The sequence below is a fragment of the Vipera berus genome, assembly GCF_964194415.1.
Source record: "Vipera berus genome assembly, chromosome: 6".
Lineage (NCBI taxonomy): Eukaryota > Metazoa > Chordata > Lepidosauria > Squamata > Viperidae > Vipera > Vipera berus.
In genome coordinates this window covers 984,033-1,004,635 of record NC_138208.1, presented here as the reverse complement: position 1 = coordinate 1,004,635, position 20,603 = coordinate 984,033, and the positions used below count along the sequence as shown (strand labels likewise).

Sequence of the window (20,603 nt, the reverse complement as noted above, 5' to 3'; positions counted from 1 at the left end):
CAATTTTAAATACACAGGCTATTCTGACAAGACGTTTCCAACCCACGTGTAATTTTAGCTTTAATGCTGGAAAAAATCTCACCAACACAGAGTGAAAGTGCAGAGGAAGGAAGAGAAATTGAGTACCCAGGGCAGGCTCTGCCGTGAATTATCTTGGACGGTGGGGAAGATCCATCCAGCCGCCATAAGAATAATGTAAATAAAGTGAGAGTTCCCTGGCTTAGCACTTTTCCAACTTCCTTCGGCCACGAACTAAAAATAGCTCCTATTTCTTATAAAACGGAATTTTTTATTAGCAATCTTGGCAGCTCAAGGAGACCACATGGATCCAGAAAGTCTCTTGAGGAAACGGGAGCGAAAGAGAAGCCGTCCCATCCCGTCCCTTGTAGACATAGCCGTGACAGTTCCATAACTCAGGCAAGTCAGGCATTTAGCAGCCCCATAAACTAAGAAGTAATTTAAGCACACAACCAAATTACACGGGGAGGGAAGTCCACTAGACCTCAGAAAGGAAATCCATCCCACACAAGCTGCATTGTGTTATGCAAGTGAGGTGGACAAGACTCCTTCGGGCTTTAGACATTTCACTATAAACTGCAAAAAGCTACACGCCATTGCAAGGAGCCTAAAATCTTTCTAGCTGACAAATTTGGCCTTTCTTTCCTAAAAGTCCTGCTGATGCGTTTAAGCTAGCAGTCTCCTCGACCCCGTGCAAAAAAAAGGACTGTCTCACGGGAAAGTGTCTTATATGGTTTTTTTTCTCTAGATCTTTATAAGGAATTGCTCCACAAGACGGCAGCTGGTGAGAACAGACTCCTGAAAGTCCATTTGTCCATTTGTACCTGCTCTCTTTTCTCAGAAGGCCCGGGGATGCTAACCCTTACAAGGCAGGACACAGGGAGACCAAAGAGGTTTGCCCCCAAACTTTCTATGAATTGACCTTATGCCCTCCACCGCGGTTTGGAGACTCCCTCCTTGGACACCAGCTTGTCCAGCGGTCCCTGGAGGTCGCAAGGTGTCCGAGAAATAAAAAGTGAAAGCCAAGGTAGGAGGAAGGGGAGACGGAGATCTCGACTCAAAAGCAGGCTGCTTGGCGAGAGCAGGGGCCGGCCAGCGGGCGAAAGGAGGAGCCAAAGGTCTGTCCCGGTGGCCTTCTCCGTCCCTCCCGGGAGGGTCTCCTACTCACCCCGAGCCGGAGGCCTCAAGCAAGGTCCTGCAGCCAAGCCTGGGCAGAGACGGCCGAAGGAAGGGAAGCTACAGCTTGAGCTCCCTGCTGTCCGGCTTCATGCCGAAAGGCTCCAGTCGCTCGTTCTCGGGCAGCAGGCCGTTCAGCCTCTCCATCAGCGGGACGGTGAGGTCAATGCCCATCTGGACGCGGCGGAGGATGGCGGACATCTCGTTGACTTTCTGGATCTGCTCAGCGTACTTGGCGTACCTTTTCTGGCGCTCTTGCATTAACGCGTACAGCGTTTCTACGGAAAGATCCATCTGTAAAAAAAAACAAAAGCCGAAATAGCACTCAGCACTCTAGACTTAAATACCGCTTCGTCGTACTTTACGGCTCTCTCTGAGCGGCTTCACAGAGTCAGCACATCATCCCCCAACAATCTGGGTCCTCCTCTGTCCGACCTCGGAAGGATGGAAGGCCGAGTCAACCTTGAGCCGCTCAGGATCGAACCGCTGGCACCGGGCAGAGTCAGCCTGCGATGCGGCATTCTAACCACTGCGCCACCAGGGCCAGACCTGGATTATTATTATTCCCTTCCCGACAAGAAAAAGAATTTCTTTCTTCCTACAACTTGTGTGGCAGCCCTAACGCTGACCAAACAACTCTGGGAGGCTTTTGAGAGACCATATTGGCCATCCTCATCACCATTAACAGATCCTATCCCGGCCATTCTCTACACGGGGATGAGCGCACAGACTACCCAGAAATGACCCCCAGTCCTTCAAAGCAAGCAGAGTTTGCCCGTGTGAATCCCACTGGCTTCCACTCACACCCCAGGTGCAACTCAAGGCACAATCATCTTCACAGCCCTGAACGGCAGGAGACCATTTATCTGTGGGCAGCCTCTCCTTGCATTCTGCCCGTTCCACCAGGTCAAACAGGCTTGGCACGCTCCAGGCCCCTTCCCTGAAATGTTGCCTTCTTGTGGGACTTAAGCAGTGTGGCATCTCAGCAGTGGCCCTTTGGGGGGAAAAACTCTTCGCATGAGACCCAGAGATGCTTATCCCCCTGTTGAAGGTGAGAGGTGAACTGTTTGGAGACATAGGGAGTCGTTAATTTAGTTTTATTCATTTTGTTGTTTTATCACTGGAGCTGCCTGGGCTATGGCGCACAGGATGGGCAGCTACGCTTGCCATTTAAACAGAGAAACGAATGTCTGCGTGGCGCCCAAGAATGGTAACGTTTAAAAAGCCGCTACAATAAGGATATGGAACAGGGCTGTCTGCACATACAAAGCTCTTCTCCGTTTATTCCTTACTCCCTCTGCTCTTTGGAACAGAGATCTTTCCAGTTGTTTAAGAACGGAGGAAGGACATTTTGCTCACTTTTGCACCTTCAATTATAATTTAATGCTTCTTTTGTAGAAGAGAAAAAAAGATGAAACACAAAAGGCAAAAATATTATCTCTTAAATTTTTAAAAGCGGAAAATGCAATCTTTTCTTCACAAGAAACCATTTCTTATTTTTACCTGATCCTGGAACATATTTTAATTACGTATGGTATGTGTTTAGATGCATGTTTATTGACTTGGATTTCTCTGAAGCAGCTGGAAGACAGAGCGCTGTTGTCCTAAAATCCATATAAACGGCCCTGCTTCCAAAGAAAGCTCAACAACTCCACGTAGCCTTATTATACATATAGCGGCCTCTATTCTGCAACTTCTGGTAATCCAGACCTTATGATTAGAGCCAGGCTTATTTCAAAAGTATCCTTTTTAGAGACCTCTAGAGCAAACTCCTTTAGGGGAATTTGGGGAATTGGAGTCAGCCCATCAAACTGACAAGTTTAAAAATACTGCTTTAAAGCATTAAATTCCAATAAAAGTTATTATCTGGAGGATGCCAAAATACAACAGTTCCACGTAAAGCTATTTGGAAAGCAGGACTCAATCCAGGGAAATGAAACTGGCAGAAACAGGTAACTCTGCGGAGTCATGACAACAAAAAAATACTTGAATGTGAGTAACCTCAATAGGCAAAGGGCCCACCTGTCCTGCAGAGGCTTGTTTGAGCATAAAAATAGGTCTCCATCCAATAAGCAGTCTTTCAGGTGAACCGATGAGCTGAGATACTCTGACTTTCTACTCTTGTTGCTGGCAGTTGGAAAATTACTAACCAAAATTATGGGCTTTATTGTTAAGTAGGGGCAAAAAGGCAATGGATATGTCACTATATATCACAAAAAACCAAGGCCTTCAATTTACTCAATAAACCAGGGGTCGTCAAACTTGGCCCTTTGATGACTTGTGGACTTCAACTCCCAGAATTCCTCAGCCAGGCACACGTGCCTGGCTGAGGAATTCTGGGAGTTGAAGTCCACAAGTCATCAAAGGGCCAAGTTTGAAGACCCCTGTAATAAATGGTGGTTAACTTTCCTTCCTCTATGTCAGGGGTGTCGAACTGCCGGCCCACAGGCCGGATGCGTCACACCAAAAGCGCACCACCCCATTGCCGGCCATGGGGGAAAAACTGTGACGCGTCACGTGACGTTGCGAGTTCTGACACCCCTGATCTATGTGATCTCCAGGAGTACAAAATGACTTGATAGCACATAATCCATCAGTTAATCAAAACTTCCTTTCACTGGCAGAATTTTCTAGCTGTGGCTATAAAAATGACTTGTTTTCTGAACAACTCTCCTGTTTCATCTTCCTCGGCCCACGCTTCCAATTAGCAATCAATTCTAATTTTACCAATTTTTGCCCCCCTCCCACTGCCAGAAAGTCATAAAGGGTTGGTTCACGTGGTGTGATAAGATGGAGGGTTTGTTGTCACTGTGAGTTGGGGGGTGGGAGCACGAAGGGAGGCTCAGCTAATCTCAATGTATACATGGTTGTACTTTGACAGTAAAGGTTCATTCATTGCCCCAAGCGCTGGGTCAGGGTTAAAGCCTGGGGATTGTATGGTAAGGGGGTGGTTTTGCAAGCTACCAAGAGTTATGTGCTACAAGATGGGCCCTGATATAATTCCTAGAAGTAAATAAATAAATTTTCCTACCTTGGTTTTCCCCAGAATTTAGTTATTGCCATTAGTACTCCAGTAATGTATTTATTACCAATCAAATCTTTATTATTTTTTTATTAGCAAACCTCTCAGTGTGGCTTGCTATATCCATTGTGCTCTCTTGGAAAAAGGGTTGGTTGCTGTCTTTTTCAACAGTACCTAAACTGACAATCCTGCCAACTAATACAAAGAAATCCGCCTTGGGGTCTGAGTTCTTCGGAATTATTCCCTTTGCAACTCTTCAATAAACTCGCTTTATATATCCCTACAAATAATCAGAACAAACAATCTTAACGTACCTGGATTACTTTAAAAACTGAGTACTAACAATAATTAATTTCAGGATGTCCTCCACGGACAGACAATCTGATCTAATCCGCATTAGCCTTTCCCAAACCGATTCTCCCAGAAGAGCTGAAAACAGACAAAAGCTAATGATTTATCGTCTCTCAACGCTTATCTTAGAGCCCTTTCAAAATTACAGATCCAATCCAGAGGTTCAGCTGTTTGACATTTATAACAAACTCACAGCAGACCAAATTTCTGCTTCCACTGTTTAAAATTGTGGCAGTCAGCAAACAATCTCAGCCACCAAGCCTTATGAAGTCACGCTGTGTCGCTCATGAACCGTCAACCAGCCTCCAATAAGCAGAGATTTTTGACCGCAAACGAAACCATCTGCCTCGTGTGCGAAGTATATTAGATCGCATTTCTTCCGTCCCGATGTCCCATACCAGGGGTCTGCAACCTTGACCACTTTAAGACTTGTGGACTTCAGCTCCCAGCATTCCTCAGCCAGCCCACAAGTCTTAAAGTGGTCAAGGTTGCAGACCCCTGTCCTATACTATTTAGCAACTCAACAAATAAAGCCTGACACAATACAGAGAGCGCTATCTTGCATTGTACTGTACAATGCCTCTTTGCATGTGGAGCCGTTCACAACTTCTTTCACAAGGAAAATTCTGCACGGCCCACAATGAGCACTTTGCCAACCCCAGGAATCAAATGAACGCACCTTGCGATGCACCTTCCCTGCCAGGTGTGTCCTGGATTACTGCACATATCCACACCAGGAGATGTACAACAAGCAAGGGTGAACATGTCTTTGACAGGTAACCACTCAGAGGCTTGTGAACTACTTCATAAACTGCCCCGTACAGGAAATGCAATCGATGTCTCATCAACTGTTGTGAAATGAAGCAGCATTACGTCACCGAAATGCTGTAGAATTGACCAAAATGCCGCCCACTTATTACACCCCCCAAAAGGATTATGTCTTCTTTACACAAATAACGCCTCTCTGCAGGATGGGGGGGGGTGCCTGTCTTGAAGGAGGTTCCCCGGGCCCACCCCCTTCTCAAAGGCCATCCTTGCACCCGCAAGTGTTGAATCACTGATAAAGGAGAATTTGTATCGCTCAGGGTTGAAAAGAGGGAATCTTGGTGTTTGGTTGTCTTCTTGCAGATGTTTCTTTATCCAAACTAGGTAACATCATCGGTGCTAGTCCACGTTGAATAATTTTCCACAACTTTCCTTTTTTAGCAATAGCACTTATATACCGCTTCACAGTGCTTCACAGCCCTCTCTAAGCGGTTTACAAAGTCAGCCTAGGGGCCCCCCCCCCAACAATCCTGGTCTTCATTTTACCGACCTCGGAAGGATGGAAGGCTGAGTCAACTTTCAGCCAGTCAGGATCGAACTGCTGGCAGTGGGCAGAGTAAGCCTGCAGTACTGCATTCTCACCACTGCGCCACCACTTTTTAGGAGGTGATCCGGACAGTTTTCTGGCTGGGCTCCAGCCCTGAGACTGCATTGGCCATTCTCCTGATGCCATCTCAACCCTGAATTCCTCCTCCAAAGTTCATCTTGAAAAAGAGATGCACTCCACTTTCTCTGGTATCAAGTCAACCCGACGGTGTTTGCCCACAGCCCACCTTTTTTATTTACTATTATTCTACATCCTTTTTTCCTGCATCTTTCTCATCAATGTTCTCAATGGATTTTTATGCAGGATCTCTTTAGTTACCCAGTAAATATGCTGGGTTTTTCTAGGTTTGGAGCTGCATCGAATCCGGTTCTGAAAGTTCAACCCCCTTCCGAGAAGACAAACCTCTGCCCTTGTTCCAGCCCGAGACGCCGCTTTTCATGAACTCTTGGAAGAGCCGGGCTCTCTGGGAGGAAAAAATAGGAAGCAATTTTCCAAGAGAAAATTGGATTAGAGTATAGAGAGACGTTATATATTTTCTATACCCTAGTATTATAAGCCTATAATTTCCCAGCTCCTCTGCTTCCGATAATAACAGCATATTAGTCATCCTCAGAAATCCTAGATGCAGACACAGCTGGAAAGCTGGTGTGTATGCAGTGATCATTTATCATTAAAGCAAATGCTGGGTTCATTCCAGCGCATCAGGATGACTAATCCTTGTTTTGCTCCCAAGTACCCAATTTATCAAGCGCCGTCTTCCTTCTCTTCTTACTCTGGTTTCCCCCCCCCTCTTTTTTTCATACAATCAATGTACCTTCTTGACTATTTCAGAAATCAAGCTCAATTGATACAAGCGAACTTGACATGAATTACTTTGTTTCAAACTTAGAAAGTTTATATAAACTGCATTTATTGTTTATTTTTTTTGCAAACATGGGCTTTTTGTTTATTTACATTAATTACGTTTGCCCACTGAGCTGGCAGAGGATTTCTTTTCCCCTCCCTGAAGAACAATTTGACTTGCAGGCACCAAACGCAGGAATTTTAGCCAAAGTTTGAGAAAGAAAGAAAGAAAGAAAGAAAGAAAGAAAGAAAGAGAGAGAGAGAGAGAGAGAGAGAGAGAGAGAGAGAGAGAGAGAGAGAGAGAGAGAAAGACTTAAACTCTTCCCTAATCCATATTTTCCCCCTTCGTCTCCATCAAATACATACAGCTCATGTTATTTTGTGGGTGATGCATTAGATTGGGGCAGCTGTTCTGGGATTTTTTCAGCAAGGAAAAAATAAAGAAAGACTACATTTTCTCAAGCTATGTGACCTCATATTCATATTGTCCAGCTCCTCCTGGAAGTTCTGCAGAGGATGGTGGATGTCCTTACAAGCCACGGTAACATCAGGCATGTCATGACACTATCAGCATCTGAGCTACCACTGTACCATTAGCTGCTTCACTTTGTTAATTTTTTTTTAAAGGATTTTCTAAAAGACAGCATTTCCTTCTCAGTTAGACTTGTGCCATAAAATAGCTACGGTCGGTCGTCTCACAGATACGGCCACTGTTTAAGAAGTAACACAATGACTTAAGAGTTGTTCTGCATGGAAAAGGACAAAAAAGCTTAAGCAACCAGATAAAGGAATTAGCATTTAAATGTTCACACATCCTTGTAAAAGGAAACACACACACACACACACATATATATTTTAAATTGACATTCCCCCCCCCCCGTCCATTCCCCCACCCCTACCAGTACCGGTATCCCTGCCCTGAATGTTTTCCTTTTGTATTTGGAACAACACACAAAGCATGCAAGCCAGTTCAGTGCCTGCAGTGGTTTGTGCGTGAATCATTCCTGAGGTCACAGCCACATCTCCTGCAGACAGTCGCACCTCTTTGATCCTCTTGACTAGAGCATTCTGGTCAAAGGCCACGGCTTCTGCGCACTGGTGAAGGTGGTCCTGGTACCGGAGACACAGCTGGAGAACTTGCTGAGAATCCAGCTTCTCTAGCTTAATGTTGGTCGGAGACATTTGCCCACTAAGAAGACCTGGAAAGGATGGGAGAGAAACACGGGCCAATTAAGGACATCGCCAAGACCCAAAGGAGGAGAAAGAAAAACAAAAGAAAAGAAAACGTCTAAATATTATCTGCCTATGCGGTCAGGTGGTTGAAAACAGCGTTCTCAACCTCGGCAACTTTTAAGATGCGTGGATTTCGATTCTCAGAATTCTAGGAGTCCAAGTCCCACCTCTTCCAAATTGCCAAGGCTGAGACGTGTTGACTTTAAACACGGCTAGGGTGATCCAGATAAGAGCTGAATGAAAGAAAGAAAGAAAGAAAGAAAGAAAGAAAGAAAGAAAGAAAAGCTTCTTTTATGGATAGTGGCAAAGGCAGCGATCATTTTAACGCATCCAGAATCTTCAATTTCTGCTCCTAATTAAAGAAAGACGCATACAGGGAGTCTTTGATTTATGCCCACAATTGAGCCCCAAATTTCTGAGTTTTATCCCATTTTATGACCTTTCTTGCCACAGTTGTTAAGTGAATCTAGGATGTAAAAAAATAAGGTCTGATTAACCTAGGGGTCTGCAACCTTGACAACTTTAAGACTCGTGGACTTCAGCTCCCAGAATTCCTCAGCCAGCTGAGAAATTCTGGGAGCTGAAGTCCACGAGTCTTAAAGTTGTCAAGGTTGCAGACCCCTGGATTAGCCCCTCAAGAGGACAACTCTGCCTATCACGTAACAAAGTTCAGCTGATCTAAATCTCCAGAATGCTTTCGATGCTGCTCTGGGCAGTCCTGGCGCTACTATTTGATTCCCCCGCAAACGTATCAGGAAATTAAAAGCTGTAAAAAGCAGAGGAGCCCTCCAGTCACCACGGCTCCTTTTCACAGCGTTATCGCACAGTCAGTATCTGCTGCCGAGAAGATACTGCCAAAGGCTTACCCTATCGTCTTTTCCACTCGCCTCTGCTGACAGGACATTGTCAGACCGGTCTGATTACGCTGAAATATAGAGCTGTTTTTCTACCAAAAAGCAAAAGCAGCTACGGGGGAAAAATAAACCACTTATAATGAACAAAAATCATTGCAAAAAAGGCTGAATCAATCAGCATCCCAGGCAGCACAAAACAAGCGACAGGAGCAGCCAAGGGGATGGGCGGAAAGCAGTCCTCGCTCCGTCTCTTGAATGAATAATAAGCCATCCCTTGGTAGAGTGCAAATGCCAAGAAGCGAAAGATACCGCTGGGAGTTGGTGGATTCTAGCAGCACAGAAATATGGGGGGGGGGGGGGGAGAAATCAAATAAATAATTTGGTCTTGCCAATGTATAGGTCTTCCTCGACTTATGACAGTTCATTTAGCAGCTGTTCAAAGTTACAACGGCACTGGAAGAAGGGACTTATCATTTTTCACGCTTACTACCGTTGCAGGGTCACGTGGTCAAAATCCAGACGCTTGGCAACCGACTCATACTTATGACCGCTGCAGTGTCCCGAGGTCAGGTGATCCCCTTTTGCGACCTTTTGACAAGCAAAAGCAATGGGGGGGAAAGCCAGATTCACTTAACGACCATGTGACTAACTTATCAACTGCAGCGATTCACTTAACAACCGTGGCAAGCAAGGTCGTAAAATGGGGCAAAACTCACTGAACAACTGAAATTTGGGGCTGAGTTGTGGTTGTAAGTCAAGGACTACCTGTATTCTGAAAATCCACTCCTGTCACAGAGTGGGCCACCAGACCTCGTTTCCCAGTCATTGGCTTGAGATGGGCAGCTACAGAAATTAAATAAATTAATTGAATCCCTGCAAAGGTGAACAAGGGCAATTTAACTGGGTAACCGTTGCTCTTTCGGGCAAAACGACTATTTAATTCTGCGAACAGAAACGTTAGGCTACGTTAGGAGCGATCTCCCAGATCAAGGAGACCAGAATGAATTCAGACTTCAGTTCTGATTAAAATACCGTCTATTTGGATGGGCAGGAAATTGCTGCATTCTTAGCTGCCACATCCGTTCATTATTTCCTGTCAAGACATGACTGGAGTTGAGCTGCTTTTCAAATGCTTCTCATCTATCTTAACCAAGCATAAAAGTCATAACGTTGTTGTTCGGTGTTCTTAAGTGGGACAGAGCAGGAACACCCAATTATCTAAGGCTGCTTCCTTCACTTGGCTGTTTATTTATAGGCTGCCTTATCAGCAGCTTCAAACTTGAATCTGAAATGTCCCTGAAACTTCCCTGTAACGTTTACTTCCTCTACCACCAAACTAAGGGGGGGGGGAAATGGGGGGGAGCCAAATGCCTTCCCAATTAAAATGTGCAGTACAATGATGATACTATGAAGATGTTCCAGATTATCTGGGTGATCCAGTCCATCTGTAAACAACGCGGATAAAAAAACGGGTTGTCTCAAAGACCTGCTCCCTATGTGACAAATAATGGCCAGGTCCTCACTGAATGACTATCATAAAGCAGAGGCCCCCAACCTTTTGGGCACCAGGGATCACCGGTTCCGTGGAGAGGGGTTTTTCCACGGACTGGAGAGTGCGTGGTTTTGTGTGCTGCCTGCATCCCACAGATGGGGCTTTGCTTGTCTGTACGGACCGGTCACTGACATGCCGCGGCCTGGTACCGGTCCAGGGACCGGGGGTTGGGGACCCCTGCCGTAAAGGATAGGTTAACACACCCACCCATCAGTTCATACGGTATCCTTGGCCAGTGTTTCTCAACTTTTGCAACTTTAAAATGGGGGGGGGAGGACATCAACTCCCAGAATTCCCCAGTCAGCATTCTGGGAGTTGAAGTCCTCCCATCTTAAAAGTTGCCACGGGTGAGAAACACTGGGCACTCTTTGCAATTCTTACATCCAGCTGTTCCAAGCTTATTATGGTCTGGTGAGCTGTGCTTCAGCGTTCTACGTATTCATTTCTACACAAAGTAAAAACTAAACTCCATCACGTTCTCCAAATTTCATAAGAAGAATATGAAAATTATTCAGGTCCAAATAACGTTTAAAAAGCCCTGTCTTTTTAAGCACATTTTCAAGTCACGTTGGAAAACGGCAGCCAAAATTGCTATTTGTTCAAGGTGGTCAAACGCTAGTGTGACTAGCCCCACACAGTCACTTTGATTTGATCCTGGTGACACAACAAACCAGAAAGACCAGCCTGACGAGGAAATACAGGGATGTCATCTCACTTTCTTAAGGGTACCCAGTGAGCAACCATGGCTTAAGATAAATGGAAGGCTAAACCAGGAAGCAGAATTAGGAATGTCTCTGTTGTTTTCTACTTCTCTGCTTTTGCGATAAAAGCAAATCAGAAGAGTTTTAAAAATGACCAATGTCGCTGACATTCAAGGTTTTCATAAATACTGATTAAAAGTAAGACCTTGTTTCTTTACCCAATTTGACAATAGTGGTAATATAACTATATTGGCCTCAACAAGGGGGTCTGTGGTGAAGAAAAGGTTGGGAACCCTTGGGCTGGAGTATTTGAAACCACTGTGGCTACATCACCTTTGTGAACTTGGTGTAGTTAGAATACAGTTTGATGAAAAGTAAAAGGTAAATTTAGCCTTTGTTATTTCTTCCAACTGCATGGTGTTTAATATCACATTATTAGCAATATCAAAACTAAAATAAATTGGACAAAGTAATTTTAAATGCAGTAATGAAAACTAGGGCATTCAAAATACACTGGCCAATATTCCATATTCAGAAAGAGAATTTTTGTCAGTGAGATATTTAACAGAAAAGGGATTTTTGATTACATTTAAAGGAGATGAATGTACTGTTCAGAATGAGTCAGAAGCTTACCAAAATAAAGATTTGTATTGATGATATACGATAAAACAAAATGCAGGGCTCTCTAAAAGTAACAAAGGAATGAAACAATTCATATTTCTACCTATTTGGCATGACTGAGGAAGGAATTGTGGGAGGGCAGACCCAAGAGTTAAAGAAAGGGTCTGTCTGAATTGGAGTTAGGGTGATAAATATTGTAAACAATTTCAAGATGGTCACATGGTCAAAAACAATGAAATATGAATTGGATAACTTAGTCAAAGCAAGATACAAACATCATTATCTAAATGTGAGAACTGTTTTTTTTCCAGTGTAACTTTTATTAAAATTTTTAAACCAAAAGGTAAAAGGTTACACAAACTAATATTACAGACAGTAAGGAAGGAAAGGTAAAAAGAAACAAAATCTAAAAAAAGGAAAAAGTGCAAGAAAAGAAAAAAATAGAAGACAAAAAAGAAAAAAAATATATAAAGTGGCTTCTTTATACTGTGATACTCTTTACAGTAGACTTAAGTACAGTTAACCTCTCTTCAAGTTACATCGTATTACTCTTCTTTCCATAATCTATCCTGTCTAATAATGAAAACCGTATGTCAGAAATTCAATTTTTTTCCATTTTTACGCAAAATGTCCATAGGAGGCTTCCAGTCAGCAACGAATGTAGATAATGTCTTTTCTCTAATCAAAGAATTTAATTTATCCATGTCAGCAAAATTGGTCAACTTCAACTTCACCAACCATTCTTCCATAGTATGTGGTGTCAAATCTTTCCATCTCCACGCATACAATAAATTTAGCCTTTTTTTTAGATTTAAATAATCTTCCATGGCTTTTTTTCTAGCCGTTTATCCATTAATCATAAAAAAATGTGCTGGCTTCAATAGAATATTAATCTTTAAAATTGTCTGTACAGTGAATGCAGATGAACTTTTCCAGAGTATTAATGGAGATTCTCCATCATCCAGATCATGGTTTTCCCAACGATGCTTTTTCAAAAAGCAACTGGACTTCCTCTGTTTTTCCTTAAAGACATTTCGCTTCTCATCCAAGAAGCTTCTTCAGTTCTTTCCAGAATATTATTCATCGTGCCTGTTTCTCATTTAAATCCTTCTCTTAAGCAGCCCAAGAAACTGTTCATTCTCGGTTATTATTTAGAACTTTTTATCTCTTTCTGGTCTGTGCTTAGAGGAAACCTGTTTTCATACACTGTTTCTATCCTAATCCCTAATATTTTGTTTGGATTTATCCCTTGGGGGCTTGAAAGAGTATCAGAAACAATAATACACACAGGCGAAATGTATCTTTATTTTGGATTCAGATTTATTGGCTGGTACAAGTCATTTTGAGATTTATCTGGGAATAGTGAGAAATCACGTCTTACAGCTTTGCAGGTATTTCTAAACTTCAATTCCCAAGAGCCGAGACAGCAAAAGAACAGTGAGTGTAAAGCACTGGGTTTTGAACCCCTTCAAGCAGGAAAAATGACAAAGCTCCCTCTTTCTTGCACAAAAAGGGCAGTTTTGAGTATTTTGACTCTTTCAGACTTTAAGCAGGGGGCTTTAAGCTTGCATGGCTGCTTCAAATCACTTCTAACATAATCAGAACAATCTGTTTCATACTCAAATAATCAGTTTAGCATTTGAAATTGGGACGTTTGTAGTTTAAAGAAGCTATATGCTTGAATTAGTTCAAAGGAAACATTTTTCACACCCTACTGGGTGTTACATATTAATAACATCAGGAGGAGTAGAGCTTCCCCAAGTCTGATTTAGATTACAGCTACCCAGAGTTAAAAATCAACGCAAGAGAGCGGTGGCACCTGATGATCTCCATCCTGCCAAAACTCTCCTCATCATGACCTTTAACTAGAAGGAACAGGGCTACCGTTTTTCAACCACGGTATCTCAAATTGGCTAACTCAGGGGTCTTCAACCTTGGCAACTTTAAGACTTGTGGACTTCAACTCCCAGAATTCCACCAGTCTTAAAGTTGCCGAGGTTGAGGGCTAACTTACAGAATGTGTCCAAAATCAGGGACCCCTGACTCCTGGAGGAATGAAATTTGGGGAAGCTAGGGCTGCTCCACTGCTTACTGGCAGCTGTTGCATGGCGGCTGCTGCTGCTGCTGCCGCGGTCCCATTCCGTGACCGTTTCTCAACATTCCGTGACAGTTTCCCAGCCAATCTCACAATCTCTTGCTCTCCCCAGCCCAGAAGCAGCGACTTCCCTGCCTGCTGGGAAGGGGAGGGGAGGGGAGGAGATTCCCAAAGCTCCCTACCAGATTCCAGGATAGGAAAAGAACAAGGAAACTCAATGGGAGGTTGTTCCTATTCCCACTGTTGTTGTTTTGCCTGTCCTTGGCCATTCTGCTTCTCTAATTAGGTAGGGAAATACAGGTAGTCCCCGACTTACAACAGCTCGTTTAGTGACCGTTCAAAGTAACAACGACACTGAAAAAAGGGACTTATGACTGTGTTTCACACTAATGATTGTTTCAGCCTCCCCATGGTCATGTGTTCAAATTTCAGATGCTTGCCAACTGACTCATATTTATGACGGTCGCAGTGTCCCAAGATCACGTGATCATCTTTTGCAACCTTCTGACAAGCAAAGTCCATGGGAAAGCCAGATTCACTTGGCAACTGGATTACTAATTTATCAGCTGACACGATTCACTTAACAACTGAGGCAACAAAGGTCATAAAATGGGGCAAAATTCACTTAGCAACAGAAATGTTGGGCTCAATCGTGGTCATAAGGACGACGATTGTTGGGGGCAATTAAGCTGACTTTGTAATAATGCCGCTTGGGGCCCCCCCGAAAGCCCTAATAAGCAGGCATATACATAGACTGAAGGCTATTGCTAAGCACATTGGTTTGTGCTTAAATTGTAAGCCGCCCTGAGTCTTCGGAGAAGGGCGGGATATAAATGGGATTAAAATAAATAAAAATAAAAATAAGTCGAGGACTGTCTGTGTGTCTGAAATGCTGAGCCAACAGGGCCCTGGTTGTCTCTAGGCTATTCTGAAATGTCCGTTTATTCAAGTTTTAGTGGGGAAATGTGAAGCAGAAGGTGTCAATTTAGTCAGCACTACAAACCGTGGTTTGTTAAACAGATACCAGAATTTTGGGAGTTGAAATCCACACAGCTGAAAGTTCTCCCGGTTGAAAAACACTGCAACCATTCAGTGTAAGGCAACTTTCTATACTGCACAGCAAGATAACTGGATTTGGTATCAAATGAAAACTCCTTCAGGATTTAAATTCCCACCCCAAATCATCAGTGGAGGTACTTGTTCAATGCGGGTACTTTTTTTAAAGAAGCAAAGTCATTTGTAATTCACAGTAGGGATTCAGAGAGCTACTCCAGACATAATCTTAGAGTTGTCTAAGCAGTAATCCATTAAAAATTGCTAATGGAAACTTTAAAAAAAAACACCTTGCAGTTTGAGGTTAATGGGTTCTGCTGTAGAAGGAATGGAAATTAACATGCATGACATTAGCTGTGTGTTTCTGGGACTTCAACCTACATTTTTAAAATCTTCAGTTTCACACAAAGAAGGGCTATCTAAAAACACACATGTAAAGCCAAGCCACAAATGGGAAGGGCTGTGTTGAAAACATCGCTGTACACACGCTCCCTGATCTAGGCCAATAGAGCATTCGTGCCCCATTGCTGTGCTACGATAAAAACACTCTCCGGCAGTGCCTTTTGCCAATCAAATAATCACAAAAAACAAAACTCTGAGCAAAGCAACGACTCTTGTGTTGGGTAAACCTAGAAACTGTTTCCATGGCTCGTGTTGGTCCAATTTGGAGCAGAGGAAAACAACGGGGATGGATAATCTGAAGAAAGACAATTGTGGCGATACGTTTGGCAGATCAGAGCTAGCGTGGATTGGATCCCATCTATTTGCCATCTGCCTAACCTCTAAATGGATCATCGCTGGTTGCAAAACCAAATGCAAAACGGCCAGGAATCTGGAGGCTTAAACTGTGGCTCGCTCGAGGATACACACAGTCTTTCCAAAAAGAATTATGAAACCTTAAACAGGGAATTCTGGGACAAGCATTGCTGCAAATGTTGGAGGCTATCAAAAGCATCTATAATGGAGTATAAAGTTCTAAGTTTGCAAAGAGAAAAATGATTACATATCTATAGCCACACACACACACACACACACACACACACACACACACACACACACTCATATATAGGTAAAATATAGTTACAAACTGCTCTTCGCTCAAGCCCGGTTTCCTTTTACTTCCTCCTTACCCCTGCTTGACGCCACTGATCATATTGTGCTGTTTGTGTGGAAAAAAACAGGCCTGCTCTTGCCAAGGGTGACCTCAGCTCATTCTTATTTGGTGATACACAGGAGAATTTCACTCTAACAAACACTTGCAAAGTTTCAAAGCCCCAAGGTTATTGGCGGCCTCTGGCTGTTTGCACTAGTTGCTTGTTTTCTTGTGATCTTGGATGGCTACACACACACACACACACACACACACACACACACACACAAATGTTATAAAAGCTTTTAAAAGATATTCCCTTTATGACAACACCAATAATCTGAGTAATATTATTATGAAGCAATAACCTGAAGCAAAAATAGAAAGGCCAAAGCACTGAGCAACCTGAATCCTGAGACCTCTCTTTCCCCAATGACAGTCACAAGAAAATAGCAAGGCCAAAGAAGCACAACCAAAAAATGTGGAAAACCCCCCCCCCACAATTCTTTTATTATTTATTTTATTTTTGGGACTTATATGCCGCCCTATTCCCGAAGGACTCAGGGCTGCTAACAACAATAAAATAATACAAAAGTTTAAAAAAAGAATTAAACTAGCAGCCCCAATAATGTTAAAAACATTTTAAAAATCCCTATCGTCAGTCCAGGTCAGCCTGATGAATAAGGAATGTTTTAAGGCCGCGGCGAAAGGACCGGAGATCCGGGGCCATCCGGAGCTCAAGGGGAAGTTGGTTCCACAGGGCTGGCGCTCCCACAGAGAAGGCCCTCCCCCTGGGGGTCGCCAGCCGGCATTGTCTAGCCGACGGCACCCTGTCCAGATTTTTTTTGAAACTGGCACAATGACAACCCAGGGAGAGAAAAAGGTCACGGCCAATTAATGACTAACAAGAACCTCAGCACACTAATTTGTTAAAAGCCACCTTCTCTCAAAAATGGCTATGTCCAGGTTAACCCTGCACCACTTTCTAAGTACTGTAATCAGGAATACAGTAATGGGGAGAGCAGGAGAGGCAATAACCAAATTGAGGCAAGCACAATCTCCCTGCATTGCTTGCTTTCATGGAACAGACTGCTCGTGGAGAGTCAATCAAAATATGGCATAACATGGAACATAAAAGCATAACGCCAATAACGAGTGATTTTCAGGGATGGTGGTCAGTGGTCCCATGGAAACTCCTACTTGATGGTCAGGCTAGCACCTTAGACATCCGATCTCAAAAAACTCCCTTCATACCGATGGCCTGAGTACCTGCAGAACATCCCCGGTGATGCCTGAGGTCAGCACTTTCTTCCTAAAAGCATAGTCTTTAGATCAATACATTAGCATTAATCGATTAGTAACAAGGAGCCTTTAGTATACTTTGATGGACTCTCCACAATCTGATTCCTTTCTTCTGTTTCTCAACCTGATAAAAGTTGAAAGGAGTAGGATTCAGTTCCCAGAAAAATTAGCGATGTTCAAGCTAGTTGGGGGATTATGGGAGGTGAAGTCTACATCCCTTAATATTGCCCAGGTTGGGAAACACTATTGCAATTTATCCCGACTTCAAGTCTCAAAAGACGAGTTCTTTTGATCTCCTTGTGTGGAATTGCCTTTGAGTCTGACCTCTTGCTATTCTGGGACCCTGTGCCCTTAAACCAGGGTTTCTCAATCTTGGCAACTTTAAGATGTGAGGACTTCAATTCCCAGAATTTCGCTGAAGTCCACACATTTTAATGTTGCCGTGTTTGAGAAACAATGCCTTAAACAGAACTCAAGATTCTTTTGGCTGTTCTGCTCTGGATTTATACTTGCACTGTCTCCAGTAGGCTCTCTGTGCCAAAATTCCACTTCCTCCTATCAAACTACGGGCTCCCAACCTTGCCTGACTTGAAGTAATTTGCGTTGCCTTGTCTAGCCTGGAAAAAAAGAGAACTTCATTCCTTACACTGCTGGGGATGTGAAACAGGTCATCATGCTGGGGCTTGGCTTTTAAAGGACAAGAATGAGATGGGCGCACACAAAACTATAAACATACATGATTAATAAAAAACAAATAAACCTTGGGTCCAGGTTGTAATTTAACATCAGTGTTTATTCTTAAGGTCTATAAAATAGCAAATATAATTCCAATCTTTTACAAAGGGATCAGAACAGGTGGTAAAATAGAGGTAAAGAGGGGGCCCATTAATTTCCTTTACTGAGAAAAATGGAAAGAAATGTTTGTAAAAAAAACCCCACACATAAATGAGGATTACAGGGATCATTTTTTCCTTTTTTCCAACATGTTAGCTAGATTGATCATTTTATTGACTAATCACTAGGATGATAAGATTCTTTTCCTAATCAGGCCTTGATTGTTCCCAACCCATTAATATAGAAAAGGTGAAGTTCCGATTTTGTGTGTCTGTGCCAATGGGCCTAATGTTCAGCTTGCTTAACTGAACAGCATTTACCATCCTGACATCTTTTTGAACTTCAGAAAGGAATTCTCCCAGGAATTCTGGGAGTTGAAGTCCACGAGTCATAAAAGAGCCGAGGTTGCCTACCCCTGACCTAAGGGAATGCAACACAACACCCCCCCCCACACACATACACCCGTTACAAATCTTGCTCCTTCCCATTCATCTGTGGCCTCTGAGGATCTTTTCCAAGCCTTTGACAAATGCTTCTGATAGCTTTAAACATTAACGCTTTTTTCTTCTCTTTTTTTTTGGAAGTTCTCCAAGAGAACTGCTACCCACCAGAGGCAGGAAACAGCGCCACCTGTTGGATTTACCATTAATTTTTATGAACAAAATATTTTGCAACATTTGTCAAAAATATTTTACCAAACTTGGCAAACACCTATTTATTAAAGAAAAAAAATCGATAATACAAGAATGGTACCCCAGGAGCCAACACATCCCTTTTAAAGTATTTAAAAAGTATTTGGAGCCTCCAATTACTTCTCACACTCACAATACAGTATTAAAATGTTGCTTTGGGACCATATCTCAAAATGAAGTTTTCCATGATCTAAAATAATAATCGGGGCGGATGGAACACCCTGAGGTAAGGGTGATGTTGAGCCATTTTCTGCTTCAAATCAGTTCTCGAGCTTCTGCAGCAGCAATGCAAACATTTGAGGAATACTAAAACCAACAGCAGCTCTGGAAAGTCAAGACCTGTGCCTAGGCCAGGGGTAGGCAACCTCGGCTCTTTTATGACTCATGGACTTCAACTCCCAGCTGCTGACTGAGGAATTCTGGGAGTTGAAGTCCATGAGTCATAAAAGAGCCGAGGTTGCCTACCCCTGGCCTAGTTGATAAACAGCTAATCTTGCCTGCATTGTTTGCTACAGACCGGATATTCGCTTCCAATACAACACTTCACTTTTTATAATCCAACCAATGTACCCAGACACTTAACCTGACAACTGGATTGAAAGAGGCATAGAATTCACCAAGCATGGATCAACCTAGAATAAGAATTTCCTCAGGCTTCCAGAAACGTATTCCTTGATGTTGACGAAGCCATTATAAATTTGATAGATATATGAATACTGACTCTGTATTAAATTTATTTCAAGTCAATATTCAAGTCTGCTATTTCATTAGCTGGGCGTTTGTAGCCCTTTCCTCATCAGCAGGGACACCATTAAATGTCAACTTCACAGTCAACCTTGTATGTGCTTGTAGCGGAAGTTCACTGATGTGGTTCAGCCAGGACAGACACTTCACTGCAGACAAACAGCAGTCACACACTTGCAGAATGTGTGCCTCCCGCTGAACTCAGGACTCAAATGAAAATCTTGCTCTCTCTCATCTGGTGTTTTAATTTAAGATTTTTTCCCTCCTGCTTTTTCAAGTTCCCTTTTCAGTCCAGAGAACAGCAGCCTCCTATTCAATGTAGATCATGTCTGGGCAAAGAAGCTCTGATTCATCATAGCTTGTGAAAATCCAGCTATACCTCACCAGCGTAACAATGGGAAACCTGGCCTTTGGGATATAAATGAGGGATCCTTTAAAGATCTGCAACCCTTCCTGGTACGATGCAGCTGTAACATATTCCCACAGCATTTTAAGAGTGGCACTAGGAGCTTGGTCCTTTCATGACTTGTGGACTTCAGCTCCCAGAATTCCTCAACCAGGAGAGTTAAAGTACATTTATTAAATGTATTTATTTATTAAATTTCTACGCTGCCTATCTTGCTGATAGAGCAACTTTGGGCAGTTTGGTGGAAATATAGTTTTCCTGCGTTTTTAAAAACTTTAGCTTGAACTCTAACATGGCAGCCAGACTCTATAAAAAAACCCTGCAAACCTAGAATTACACCTTTCAGTAATGTAACTAAATTTGATAGCAATTTTTCAGAAATAATTCCATAATAATTTTTGTTTTGCTGAACAAAAGTCTCAAAAGCTAAAAGTATTATAACTTCAGTTTCAAAATACTTAAAGGACTGTATGAGGAAGAGGAGAGACCATTACTGCTTTTGCTCATTTCCTTTTACTGCTTTCAAATCGGCCCCAAACAAAGGAGACTATGAGGAAAGACAGGAATGTTACAAAACACCAGGAATCAACAATGTTGGGGAAGGGGAAACTGTTAACACAGTTGTGTGAGCTTTGGATATTCTT

The 20,603-nt window shown here is 42.9% G+C and overlaps 1 protein-coding gene across 4 annotated transcripts in view; it reads right to left on the bottom strand.

Annotated features, from left to right (window-relative positions):
- BORCS5 (BLOC-1 related complex subunit 5) overlaps positions 1 to 20,603 on the bottom strand; it is a 35,121-nt gene that overhangs the window by 13,539 nt on the left and 979 nt on the right. For 3 of the 4 annotated variants that reach the window (XM_081331597.1, XM_081331596.1, XM_081331598.1), the window contains exons 3-4: positions 7,824 to 7,981; positions 1,187 to 1,488 (exon numbers count right to left, since the gene is read on the bottom strand). In XM_081331597.1, the coding sequence (XP_081187723.1) occupies positions 1,255 to 1,488; positions 7,824 to 7,981 (392 nt within the window). In that variant the 3' untranslated portion in view covers positions 1,187 to 1,254. Of the gene's footprint in view, positions 1 to 1,186; positions 1,489 to 7,254; positions 7,982 to 20,603 lie in introns of those variants that run through there. The other variant, XM_081331599.1, reaches the window with a different exon arrangement.